Source organism: Colias philodice, chromosome 10, assembly GCF_061535455.1.
Source record: "Colias philodice isolate Cphi_HAF_F1 chromosome 10, ilColPhil1 Martin Lab GWU primary, whole genome shotgun sequence".
NCBI lineage: Eukaryota > Metazoa > Arthropoda > Insecta > Lepidoptera > Pieridae > Colias > Colias philodice.
Window position 1 is genome coordinate 4738643 of NC_143095.1, and position 14829 is coordinate 4753471.

Below are 14829 nucleotides of genomic sequence, written 5' to 3' on the forward strand. Positions count from 1 at the left end.
GAAGAAAATTGAACTTCCGACACCATTTTTAGTAGAGCTTTAGGTGCCTTCATTTTAAATTTATATGAGGAGATTTTTAAGCTCGATTGTCCTCGTGGCTTCATGTTAAACATATTTAATACGTAATTATTTAGCTTTAGCATGTATTTAAGGCTATATATATATTATGTGTTGCCACGCACGCCGCTGTAGCGCAGAGTGCGTGGTTTCATGATTGTGTATTAACTACTCGGTGTCACGTAGGACTTGGTCGGCATTCCATGATTTTCACGATACACAATCCAATTTTTGCTACTGAAGCTATATTGTAAGTTGATTATGAATTAGTTTACAAATGACTATTCATAAACACTTCTAGAAACAAATTAATTACAATTTTTGGGTTTATTATATGCATATGTTCATCTGTAACCACATCAAAACACACTAAACTTTAGTTTCTTTTAATTCTTAATTTTTTCTTGGTCTTATAAAAAAAAACTAAAAAACTAACTATATATACTATTTTTTTTAACTATATAAAAAAATCTGTTTTTCAATTTCAGATAAACTGAAATGTAATTTAACACCGTATTTACATTCAAAGTACCAGACTCTAAAATGTTCACGCATTCAGCCTAACCCACTTAACTACCTAATCAATTTTTTTTAAGATTGCGTTTAAATATTCCTTTAAAGTCACTCATTGTTTATGAAAACACTACCAAAATCATTTGCTTTATTGTAAATAGACTATTGTGAATTGTTGAATGCAACGGCAATCGAATCGATTCATTACACAGAAACAAATGTTATGTAATGTTAATGCAATGGAGTATAATATGAACACATGCCGACTAATGTAGGCTACGCATTCAGTCATAATAGCTCGGCTATTATTAAGCGTTCCAAGTAAATTGCTACCGTTCTTCAGTCATATTATTTTACACCTAGTTATTAACTTCAGAGTACTCGTATGGAGAAATAATTAAAATCGCGTAATATATCTTTAATGAAGCTTGGGAGCAATTTAATTTTGCTTGATTGGATATTTCGTTAATGTCATACCTACGGTATCTTTTCTCATTTGGAAATATCAATCGAAATAAAATACCCTACAGGGTTGGTATTTATTCAAGTGCCACACTTTGCTCCATAAAGTGCTATAGGGAAAACAACTCGTTAATTGACTCTGTGAGAGAGATATATCTACGCTATAATTTAAAAAGATAACACTGCTGTTTAAATACACACTGTGGAATATAACAAAGGACGTAACACATTTAATGCTTCTGGGACAAATAACACAATAAGGGCTGTGAATACGTTACTTAAAGCAATAACGGTAATTCTTCGTGTTCTCGCGTAAATTTTAGAAGGTAACATTATCTAAGGAAAATACGTTTTGTTCAAGTTCACGTTGTAATAATTAAAGCCGCTTTTGCCGCAAATATGTGTGGATAAAAATTGCATCGATATAGCAAGAGAATTAAAAATTGAGATAAGTTTGATCTTATAAAGGAGTTTTCGCCTGTATAGAGAAGGAATTAATTTTTTAATTTTATAAGAGGTGATATTCGAGTGCTCTTTGTCTCGAATGAGGTCGCACCGTTGAGGTTACAAGGCCAGCGTTAAGTGTTAAAGTAGAAATACAAAGAAAAATTACCCTTATTATGTACTAGTTTTGGAAGGGCTGTATTTTAATTCACAAGAAGTAGGTATATTTCGTATACCTATATAATAAAATGACGATGATATGTGATTTATTGTGCAAGTCTTTTCCAACAATTATTACTATTTTATGTTATTTTGTTTTTTACTCACCGTTCATCGATAACGATAGAAGATATTATTATAACTAAGTAGGTGTTTTACATTATCTTTATCTCACAAATAAAATATCAAAAATATTAAAATTTGAATAGTTATGTCCCTGACATTGCGAAAGCTCATGGGCAGCGACCCTACAAGTTTGTCTCCTACGTTTTTGTTTCTGTTGACAAAAAATAAATTAAAAAAAAAGAAACAAAAATAAAAAGACCAAAATTACTAAGAAGAATTTGGTAAATGAAATATGTGTATGTGTTAAGTTTGTACGTATAATAAAGATTAATAGGATTTGTAGTAATAAATTCCGTCCCTTAAGCTTACCTCATTACCTTTTACTTTCTGTCACAAACATTTCAATATAGATAATAAAATTGTTAATAAATAGGAAAGCTGATAAAAAAGTACTATATTTATACCATATTGTATCCTCTTATCCAATATAATGTCACATTAAAATGCGACATTATATTGGATGCTGCCTTTAGTCAAGCCTAACCACATAACATACATACGAAACGCATTAGTAAATACCCTCATACACAATAAATCCCCCTATTACAGTAACTGCAAATGCCTAATCCGAAACACTTAGTCGCAGCATAATTTACGCAGTAACATTGTGCCGTGCTATGAGGTAATTCACTAATGCATTTCTGTAGGACTTGTGTTAGCTGATAATGCAGACTGAATCAACATGGCAGGTGCGGGAAGGTGATATAGGAGCTGAATATTAATTTGTGTACTTTGGCACCTGCTCTATCCCATCCATTTAGCTCGATGCCTATAACTAGTCGTGAGTTACCTACTTGGTTATGGAATTGATCGGTGTATGGGTGTATTAGATTTATTATATGCTTTAAATAGTAACATTCTGCCGTGTGGGTTTTGATTTGATGTTAATAGTTTGGTTTGGTAGTATGGATGTCGAAGATATAGGTAGTCGTCTGTCGTAAGGCGTATGGAATTCAGGGTGAAATAACCAGGAACGTGCATTGTTAATAGGGTTTCCTTATAATCGACATTCTCAGTAGGAGCTAAGAGTAAGGTATTATGTTTGGATTGTGGATATTGCTTCTTTATATGTATTAGATTGAATATACACGTGTCAATAAATGTAGATACTAAACATATCTACAATTTGAAGGTTTTGTAAAAATAAATTAAAGTTAAAAAAAAAACACTTTTTTACAATAACAATGATGTCGTCCGTCAACTCTGTAAATGTCAGAAATTTAAATAATATTCTCAATTTACGTTACGGGATATCAAACGAATTCAAAAGCGTAGAAAGTATAAAGTAACTAATTATTTTGTTTGAAAACAAACGAGGCGGAAAATCTATTTTGTATTCTCAATTTTCATGATATCAAAAGAACAATTTAAATTAACTAGCGTATCGATATAATTTTACAATTCATTGCGCAGCTCTTTTAATTTCTTCCTGTCTGAATTTGTCTCGTTTCAACTTTATAAAAATAATAGTGATACGTACCTAAATGTGTAAGAAATTCAAAACACATAATGGCCATCATGGCCAATTTTGGTCTAATCATCATAGGAATCACCTGTTATTCTGTAGCGGGAACAACAGATATTGACGGTGAATATAATTAAAATCTTATATATAAAATTATCGTGTCACAATGTTAGTCTGCATACTCCTCCGAAACGGGTGGACCGATTCTCATGAAATTTTCTGTGCATATCGGGTAAGTCTGAGAATCGGCCAACATCTATTTTTCATATGTACCACGGGCGAAGCCGGGGCGGGCCGCTAGTTATTATAATAAAGCTTCAGCTGTAATGAAAAAAATATACCTACGAATAGAATGTAGTCCTTCATAGATTTCAGTATTTGTGATTAATAAGAACGACAGGGCAAATCTATAGGGTAAGGTTGCTCAAGTCGTACCACGGCGTTAGTCGTACCCCACCAATATCTCGTCTGATACCATTGAATTGGGCCATCTAGTGTTGTTAACGTGAACTATTTAGTCGCGCGAGCAAGCTTAAACAAGTGGTCAGGCGGTCGGCTGCGTGCAGCGAAAATAATTCAAAAAGTAAGTTTTTTATCACTTTTCATGTAAAATTAACGACTCATTCATAAGCTTTTTACGGCAGGAATGTTATCTTTATATTTTGTCTTTGTTTACAACGATTTTTAATGCTTATCTGTCAATCGTTTGGGCATACTCAAATAGGAGAAAATTTTTAGGTTGTGTTAGTAATTTTATTTTTCAACCTCAAAGATAAGTATGCTTAAGTCGTACCTGTTCAAAATTCTTTACTCGTACTTCTATTTAGGTCTAAGATTTTGTTATTCACTAAAATAATTACCAAATAATATGCTTAAGTTAATCTCAGACTGAATTATTTGTAATTTTAACTTACTTAAAATTGATCTCTTATTATTAAGAATTTTTCTATATAGTTTATTATATCTTCACTAAAGTGTTTTCTGATGTTTGATTTTACGCGAGTATTATACATTTAGAAATTAAAGACTTTTTAACGGATTTTAAACGCGATTTATTCATTCTATTATTCCCGACGTTTCGAACACTTTACAGCGAGCGTGGTCACGGGGAGACTGAGATGTTATACGTCTTGACGGTCATTCAAAAATTGCTGTTTGTAAACTACCTCCACCTATTCCTCCGTAGTTGGTATGTGGAGTATTTTTCCGGATGTTGGCAGTATTGGCTGATCGTGTCTTCTAGTCTTTTGGTATGTTTGACATGGGGTTTTAAATTCTTAATAACAGGATCCCAGGTGTTAGAAAGTTTCAAACCATCTTCTCTATTGAAATTTGGGTGTTTTTTAATTTCAATAGCCTCGCGCACCAGTCTTGGAAAAAATTTATTTTCTCTGGCAAGGATTTGTGGTTGGTCGAATCTTATGAAGTGGTTGTTGTCCAGTGTGTGTTCACATACCGCAGACTTCTTGTGACGCCGATGCTTGATATCCGCAATGTGCTCCTTCAGTCGGTTGGCAATGCTTCTTTTTGTTTGGCCGATGTATGAGAGTCCACAGTCACAGTCTAACTTGTACACGCCTGCTTCTTGTAGAGGAATATTACTTTTAATCGGTCTCAAGAATTGGTTTATCTTCTTGTGCGGCTTATATATAGTTTTAATTGAAGCTCGTCTTAGGATTCTTCCAATTCTGTCAGTAACTCCCTTCACATATGGTAGGTAGGCCGGTTGTCTTTCAACTGTGTGTGGCTTCGTTCGACTCCTGTGATGCTGTGGAGGCGCCTGCAGCTTGTTGTTACGTAGTACTCGCTTGACATGCTGCAGTTCCCCGCTGAGGTGGGCAGCATCACAGAGGTGGCGGGCTCTCTGAAACAAAGATTTACCGACAGAAGCTAGTTGGCAAGGATGGTGGTGAGATTCACCATTGAGGTACCTATCAGTATGAGTGGCTTTCCTATACACTGTATGGTTGAGCATGCCATCCCGTCCCCTCATAATTAAAATGTCGAGAAAGGCTAGACGGTTGTTAGTTTCTAACTCCATAGTAAATTGGATTATTATATCTTCACTAAAGTGTATTTTCTAAGTACGACTTAGGCTGTATGTGGTACGAATTAGGCAACTAGGCGCCTTAATCGTACCGAAGGTATGTTTTTGAAAAACGTTAAAATATATATTTTAATATTAACATTGTAAGTTTCTTTGATTTTTTAATAATAGACAACTAAATAAAGATTCAGTAAATGTGGATTATTTTGTATTATTTCAATTGTCGTGAATATTATAGCATAATTTCCTTAGGGGGTACGACTTGAGCAACCTTACCCTACTTTAAAATTATAAAGCCGAAGAGTTTGTTTGTTTGGACGCGCTAATCTCAGTAACTACTGGTGCGATTTGAATTATTACGATATGAGATAGCCCATTTATCGAGGAAGGCTATAGGCTATATCATCACGCTAAGACCAATAAATAGGAGCGGAGCAATGCGGGTGAAACCGCGGGGAACAGCTAATGATGAATAAAAACGACATGGAATCTATACTTATATTATACAGCTGAAGAGTTTGTTTGTTTGAACGTGCTAATCTCTGCAGGAACTACTAGACCGATTTGAAAAATTATTTCATTTATCGAGGAAGGCTATAAAACATCACGCTAAGCTCACAGGGAACGTAGCAATGCGGGTAAAACCGTGGAGCACAGCTAGTAGTCAATATTTTATAATAATAGCGAACTAGCTGTATTATATAGTACACATACATAGCCATAGTACCTACATAAGACATACATACTATACTGTAGGTATAATTAAACACAGTCCTGTTAAAATATACAAGCTAAGCGGATTGCTTATCAAGTCTTGCTTCTATCCGAAACAAACTGAACTATTTTGCATAGCTCGCCAATCGCCTTCATGATTGAGTTAGGTTCAGAACTTTAAACTTTATAGTTCTTTATGAAAGTAATTTATAATAACTTTATCAATAATTCTAGTAAACATTTTGATAATAACTTATGTTATAATAATAAAGAAATGTTATAAGACAATTTTAAAATTACAGCGCTTATTTTAAGGATTTAAAATTTTCGTACAACCATATTATTTTGATGCATTTTTATAACGAAAATTATTTTTTATAATAATGGAGACGATCAGTTTTTATTTCGAAGTTACTACAAAGAAGTAAACTAAAAGACTAAATAAATTTTATCCCCTTAAAAATTAAACACGTATTTCAAAAGAAATCCCAGTCTTACACCAACCCTCCGCATTTCTTTATTATCTCATTTTATATGCATATTATGTTCATCTGTAACCACATCAAAACACACTAAACTTTAGTTTCTTTTAATTCTTAATTTTTTCTTGGTCTTATAAAAAAAAACTAAAAAACTAACTATATATACTATTTTTTTTAACTATAAAAAAAAATCTGTTTTTCAATTTCAGATAAACTGAAATGTAATTTAACACCGTATTTACATTCAAAGTACCAGACTCTAAAATGTTCACGCATTCAGCCTAACCCACTTAACTACCTAATCAATTTTTTTTAAGATTGCGTTTAAATATTCCTTTAAAGTCACTCATTGTTTATGAAAACACTACCAAAATCATTTGCTTTATTGTAAATAGACTATTGTGAATTGTTGAATGCAACGGCAATCGAATCGATTCATTACACAGAAACAAATGTTATGTAATGTTAATGCAATGGAGTATAATATGAACACATGCCGACTAATGTAGGCTACGCATTCAGTCATAATAGCTCGGCTATTATTAAGCGTTCCAAGTAAATTGCTACCGTTCTTCAGTCATATTATTTTACACCTAGTTATTAACTTCAGAGTACTCGTATGGAGAAATAATTAAAATCGCGTAATATATCTTTAATGAAGCTTGGGAGCAATTTAATTTTGCTTGATTGGATATTTCGTTAATGTCATACCTACGGTATCTTTTCTCATTTGGAAATATCAATCGAAATAAAATACCCTACAGGGTTGGTATTTATTCAAGTGCCACACTTTGCTCCATAAAGTGCTATAGGGAAAACAACTCGTTAATTGACTCTGTGAGAGAGATATATCTACGCTATAATTTAAAAAGATAACACTGCTGTTTAAATACACACTGTGGAATATAACAAAGGACGTAACACATTTAATGCTTCTGGGACAAATAACACAATAAGGGCTGTGAATACGTTACTTAAAGCAATAACGGTAATTCTTCGTGTTCTCGCGTAAATTTTAGAAGGTAACATTATCTAAGGAAAATACGTTTTGTTCAAGTTCACGTTGTAATAATTAAAGCCGCTTTTGCCGCAAATATGTGTGGATACACACATAATGGCCATCATGGCCAATTTTGGTCTAATCATCATAGGAATCACCTGTTATTCTGTAGCGGGAACAACAGATATTGACGGTGAATATAATTAAAATCTTATATATAAAATTATCGTGTCACAATGTTAGTCTGCATACTCCTCCGAAACGGGTGGACCGATTCTCATGAAATTTTCTGTGCATATCGGGTAAGTCTGAGAATCGGCCAACATCTATTTTTCATATGTACCACGGGCGAAGCCGGGGCGGGCCGCTAGTTATTATAATAAAGCTTCAGCTGTAATGAAAAAAATATACCTACGAATAGAATGTAGTCCTTCATAGATTTCAGTATTTGTGATTAATAAGAACGACAGGGCAAATCTATACTTTAAAATTATAAAGCCGAAGAGTTTGTTTGTTTGGACGCGCTAATCTCAGTAACTACTGGTGCGATTTGAATTATTACGATATGAGATAGCCCATTTATCGAGGAAGGCTATAGGCTATATCATCACGCTAAGACCAATAAATAGGAGCGGAGCAATGCGGGTGAAACCGCGGGGAACAGCTAATGATGAATAAAAACGACATGGAATCTATACTTATATTATACAGCTGAAGAGTTTGTTTGTTTGAACGTGCTAATCTCTGCAGGAACTACTAGACCGATTTGAAAAATTATTTCATTTATCGAGGAAGGCTATAAAACATCACGCTAAGCTCACAGGGAACGTAGCAATGCGGGTAAAACCGTGGAGCACAGCTAGTAGTCAATATTTTATAATAATAGCGAACTAGCTGTATTATATAGTACACATACATAGCCATAGTACCTACATAAGACATACATACTATACTGTAGGTATAATTAAACACAGTCCTGTTAAAATATACAAGCTAAGCGGATTGCTTATCAAGTCTTGCTTCTATCCGAAACAAACTGAACTATTTTGCATAGCTCGCCAATCGCCTTCATGATTGAGTTAGGTTCAGAACTTTAAACTTTATAGTTCTTTATGAAAGTAATTTATAATAACTTTATCAATAATTCTAGTAAACATTTTGATAATAACTTATGTTATAATAATAAAGAAATGTTATAAGACAATTTTAAAATTACAGCGCTTATTTTAAGGATTTAAAATTTTCGTACAACCATATTATTTTGATGCATTTTTATAACGAAAATTATTTTTTATAATAATGGAGACGATCAGTTTTTATTTCGAAGTTACTACAAAGAAGTAAACTAAAAGACTAAATAAATTTTATCCCCTTAAAAATTAAACACGTATTTCAAAAGAAATCCCAGTCTTACACCAACCCTCCGCATTTCTTTATTATCTCATTTTATACAGAACTCCAAATTCTTTAAGAGATTCTTGAAAATTGATGATGATCATTATTTAACTTGAATATGATGCTTCTTTGAAAGTCGAGCGATATCGCACTAATTATAACAATCACCCAATTGGCCTTAATAAGACTCCTATTTAAATAAGGACGGAATTTAAATGTATTCATCCGTTTTGTCACGGTGCTGATTTGCGTATTACTTGGCAATATTTCAATTGTATATATTTACTTTGGCGCTACCGAATGTTATCTACGAATAATTGTCAGAATAATTTGCAATGTTCCTTGAACAATAGCCATTTCTCACTCGTTTGCTAAGAATATACTAATAAGATAAGAATTAAGAACATTCTGAAAAAGAGGGATTGAAATTTATACTTATTTTAATAATATATTTCGTGAGGTATGTTCCTTGAGGAACGTGGCGTTTTAATACATCTATTTTTATGGTCCCAAAATGAACTTGGAAATGAATTATGTATACAGTCAATTATTTTAATGTTATCATGATTAATAATATTTCATATAAATTATTTTATTTGTAGAAGATAGGATCTTTAATAATATTGCGTGTCACACATCATTCATTGTCCGTTGAATGTTCACTATCAATTTCTGTAGATAGTTTAATGTAATACGAGTTGTTAATTTCCATACTTTTAAAACTTTAATACAAATATCTTATGTTAATATTACGAAACTAATGAACAGCAGGCCTAAATTAAACATTAAAAATAAGCAGTACGACTGGTGGTTAATTAGAGCTAAAGTCGCTTCCCAGCTGTTGAGAAATACAAGCAATTGCGGCCAAGTTATGAGTCTCGTTTATTTTGAACCACGGAAATCCTGCTTTTACTATCTTTTTATTTCGACCGCATTAGACCCGAACTAGAATTAAGAGCAACACGAAGTCTCCATAAGCGTTAGTGATTACTTTAATACTACGTTTTTACTGAACCACGTTTGTTTTAAAAAATTATGGATCATGTAGGAATGGTCAAATATTTAGAATACTTTATTCATGTTGTGCCTTTATGCTCACTTCAGCTTCCTGCTTTTAATTGTATTCAGAAGTTGGTTTCAAGCTGTTAATAATTTGTTGTTTGGTAAATCCATTAAATAAATTTATTTAAAAAATTCAAATGACAAGCAATTCAAATAAATAACTCGTATTCCCAAGAACCATAGTTGTATGCTTGAATGTGTTTAAACACAAGCATAGTCGATTCCCGCTTTATGTCGCCGATAAAATAATCAATACATTTTTGTGAACTCTTATAAAATTCGAATTTACGATACGACCCTTGTAAAAAGCAACAATAGCATTGATTCTGATAACTCATACATATCACGAAATCATATGAAACTACTATTAAACTGAAAAATATTAACTGCGTAATCTTCTTATCGAAAATAAAATTCATACAAAATCTGTTTACCTAGAAAATAGAAATGTTATAAAGCAACGTCCCTATTCAATTCAGTTTGATTTCGAAGGATCAGAAAATGTATAATTAAATTAATTACATCATACTATGAATGCTAGTTAAGCCAATAAACATGTTTTGTTTAGAACTGTTTCAGTACCTTTAATTTATTTAACAATTTAATGTACTAATAAAAATAATTATAAATATACAATTAAGGGATTAATGTAGAACAGAGGACGACATTTAATAAAAAATAATACGTAAAAATTATCCTTCCATAGGTTATGTAGATTTATGTCTTTGATGTTGAAACATAAAACAATAATGAACTAACTCAATAAGCTAAGCACACAACTATACGTAACACGAACGTAACAATCCTTTGATCATTAGGTGAGATTTTTTAATGATGTAGGTACTCATAATAAATCTAACAAGTGTCATTAAAATAATACGTATATATACGCACAAGTAGTAAAAATCGTGAGATAGGTGCTAGAGATCCGGCCATTCGTTTCTCTCGTTAAATTTTCACATACACTTGACGGGTCGAGCTGGCTTACGTTAATTATGAAATCTCATTTAAGAGCGAACCTTCACGTTTGAGTAATGACTCCTGAAATGAGAAATATTCGCCGAATATAAAAGTTCTTAAATACCACACGTATTACACTTGTGCCGTAATTAAAACGTGTATTAATCACATGTCAAATACGGAGTCTAAATAACATCTCAGTTTTTATCCCTATAGAATTTCTTCGTTTCGAGTATTCAATTCTATAACTTCTAAAGTTGTAATCTTTTGAAATATGTAAGTTTTTAATTAATTTTATAAACATGTTACATCAAACCTTTGAAAATATTTTCAATTAAGTTTTCAAAGAAAACTTATGCGATTGTGTATATTTATTTCATCGTGACTATCATAACATGCACTCCTGCAACTTGAAGTGTATTAAAACATATTTGATGAATACGTAAATGTAAATAAAAACGCCATAAATATCCATAACACAACTTATCATAATATTTTCTTGGCAAAAAACGTGTTTTATTTAGTACTCGAGACGTACAACTTCCGCTGACTGAAGATCGGTCGGCAACTTGATAAATAGTTTCTTTCAAAATCTTTTTCAACAGATTTTCTTCGTTCAGCTATGAAATTTTTCAACTCGAATGATAAGGGCGCTCAACAATTTTATGCCCTGCTACAAAGAAATGATTTATAACTCAGTATCAACAACGTAGGGTGTGGTAAAACAAAATATAAGTACGATAATAACATTTTATACGATGAGTGACCTTAAGAAAGTAATGGCACTGAAAAGAACAAGAATAACAAGTGATTTTAGCTTTAAATCGATTTTATACTTGAAAAAACATTATGTTAATAGTAATGATAATAACTGGCCGTATCTTTCCACCATGTTTTACAAAGGGATATGTGATCGGCAATCGTCTCGCCAGAATATATAACACTAGCGGTCCGCCCCGGCTTCACCCGTGGTACATATTTCGCAATAAAAGGTAGCCTATGTTCTTTCTCAGGGTCTAAAGATTATCTGTGCCAAATTTCAGCATAATCGGTCCAATGCGTGAAAACCATACATACATACATACATACAAACCTTTCCTCTTTATAATATTAGTATAGATTAAATCCAAATCAGAGAATCCAATAACACAGGCCATCACCCGTCTTCATTACACGCTGAATTACTTTCTAATTAAAGCATACTATCTGTCACTTTCGAGTTCACTTTAGTTAACTCGGCCGTTTAATAACTAATCACAAACTGTGGTATCGAATAGTTCGCTTCAAGGTATTAAAGTCGCTGAATATACAAAAATATTACTCTTGTAAAGGTGTATTACCACAGACTAATAATAATATACCTACTACGTATGTATTACTATACTTTTGAAGCAAATGTAAAATGGTAGAATGGACAAAAATATATCAATACTTTCTGTAGCTTAATTAAATACTTACATAATAATATTTTACATAGATAAAGCCGTACTATGATATTTAATATTATATGGTACATTTGTACTGTATTTTTAATTATGTTAAAATATCACATTAACAAATCTGAAATATGTTGAATTTATATTTTTGGTTTTATGGCATTCAAATGCTTTATAAATATAAATTTATAAAGAATAGAAAAAATTCGATCACGAGGCGGGACTCGAACCCGCATCCTTCGCGCCATTCCGGGGCGGATGCCTTACCAACTCAGCCACTCGTGACCCGCCAGAGCAATCGAATTTATTCTATTCTTTCAGTTTTATGTGTCTGAAGGGACACTCCGCGCGCCATCTATGGAGATGATTAACAACCATTTCAACCAATATGAAGCACTTTTCAGTGAATACAATATTGTAACGATGGAACACGACCTTTTTTGTTGAATTTATATTTTTTGTTTTATGGCATTCAAATGCTTTATAAATATAAATTTATAAAGAATAGAAAAAAAATCGATCACGAGGCGGGACTCGAACCCGCATCCTTCGCGCCATTCCGGGGCGGATGCCTTACCAACTCAGCCACTCGTGACCCGCCAGAGCAATCGAATTTATTCTATTCTTTCAGTTTTATGTGTCTGAAGGGACACATAAAACTGAAAGAATTCCGCCCCGGAATGGCGCGAAGGATGCGGGTTCGAGTCCCGCCTCGTGATCGAATTTTTTCTATTCTTTATAAATTTATAATCTGAAATATGTTATGTTTAACCAATCGGTCAGTTAAAATACCAAATGAAATATCAAAACGCTTTGTTTATTATTCACGTTAGATAAAATAAACAAACAGACCATATTTAAAAACCAATCCATTACAGACAACCTTCTTCTCCTGCTTAGATACGTTTGCGGTAAGATTGTAAGCTTAATTGTAATAGTGCTTAAACACAGCAATGTTTTTAGCGAAAACACATGAGCTTTAAGATGTTTTCAGAATTATCTTTCTTTATTCTTATAATTTCAGTACATTTTCTTTATGCTTTCTGTGCAAATTTATTCAATATTAAAATTTAGACAGATCGATAAAATATGTGCATGAATAAACTCTTATTTCAGGTTCTGGATAACTCGGACCTCTATAAATTCGTTCAATCCGTCCAACTGTCTGTCCAGTCATCCATTCCCGTTCTTCACAAACTTTACAACACCTACAATTACATACACGAACCATGCACATAATTTAAAACTTTCACTTTTATAAAATAATTCTTTATTTCAGTTCTTTTATAATCATTTCGAGCAATGTGGTTTTTTTAATTCACTCTTCTTAATTTATTGATTCTGGTTAGTTCTACGTATAATTCTTATATAAAATCGAATGATTTCTGCTTGATATTAGTATTTTTTAGTAAAGCTTTCAGACTTACGTACGTACGTGCGCCGCCATAATGTAATGATCGTTAAAAAAAATCAAGTAGGTAGGTACTTTAAACATTTAAGTGCTTAATTTGCTATTGCGTGCTATTTTATTTAGATTTCAGTATTCATACTACACTCCCAAAATGTTCTATTCCTCCATAAAGTTTTATATACCTTATGGTATGTAAAATTATAATGAAAGAATGCTGGGACATTGGTCCCCCATTAGGGCAGAGCATGTCCCACGGGACCTTTGTAATGAAGCTACAATATTATGGTATTAAGTTAAGAATGTTACGATACAAAGACCTTCAACAATGAGCAAAGGAAATATTTGTTATATAAAAAAGAATCAAAAGCAACCCTAACAATGAAAATATGAAAATTTCCAGTGGCAATTCACACAGCATTGATATGGCTCATACAAACATTGAATATTATGATTCAAAAATACTATTTTTATTGTATATTTTTCCACAAAATATATACAACACAAATAAACTCGCAATTGAAATAACACATTGTAGTCACAAATATAAATTGAAAATCGTTTTTCAGTGTTATTAATTGTTTTGAATTTCAGTTGATTCACAAAAACGCCGAGACGGGAAAATATAAACGCGTCACTTATTGAATCCATAAATAAAATTCAATGTGCGAATTTTGCTAAAACGTCCGTACACAAATATATAGGGGTCGCATCGCATTAATCTTTCCTTCATTTATGCGATTGTTTTCAATCCGCAAACCTATTTATTTTTCGCTGCATAAGCGCTCAATAAAATATTACTTCCAGATAGTCAGTCAGTAAGTCAAGGTGGTATATAAATGGAATATGTATACCTTTTATAAGCTATATTCGTATTCTGATCTACAATAATTCAAGCCTCCTAAGTTTCTGTGCTCTCGGTATCCAGGCATGGAAATATATTATGTATTACAATTTTGAAGAGATTATGTCGCTATTTATTTATAGGCAAACCCTATTATATTTATTCTGTCGTACCAGACATATTAAGCAAAGTCGT

General features: G+C 32.4%; 2 protein-coding genes and 2 non-coding genes across 4 annotated transcripts in view; 1 reads left to right on the forward strand and 3 right to left on the reverse strand.

Moving 5' to 3' along the window:
• LOC149485143 (coiled-coil domain-containing protein 12) overlaps positions 1–14829 on the forward strand; it is a 480484-nt gene that overhangs the window by 394409 nt on the left and 71246 nt on the right. The window lies entirely within an intron of this gene.
• Positions 4439–6055, reverse strand: LOC149485162 (uncharacterized). The gene is made up of 2 exons (XM_089699679.1): positions 6048–6055; positions 4439–5352 (listed from the first exon to the last, which is right to left on the reverse strand). The coding sequence occupies exons 1-2, from the start codon at positions 6053–6055 to the stop codon at positions 4449–4451; spliced, it is 912 nt and encodes a 303-aa protein (XP_089555805.1). The 3' UTR covers positions 4439–4448.
• On the reverse strand, positions 12592–12667 carry TRNAS-GGA (transfer RNA serine (anticodon GGA)). The gene has a single exon. It is a non-coding gene; the product is annotated as a tRNA-Ser (tRNA).
• TRNAS-GGA (transfer RNA serine (anticodon GGA)) lies at positions 12902–12977 on the reverse strand. Its single transcript has one exon. It is a non-coding gene; the product is annotated as a tRNA-Ser (tRNA).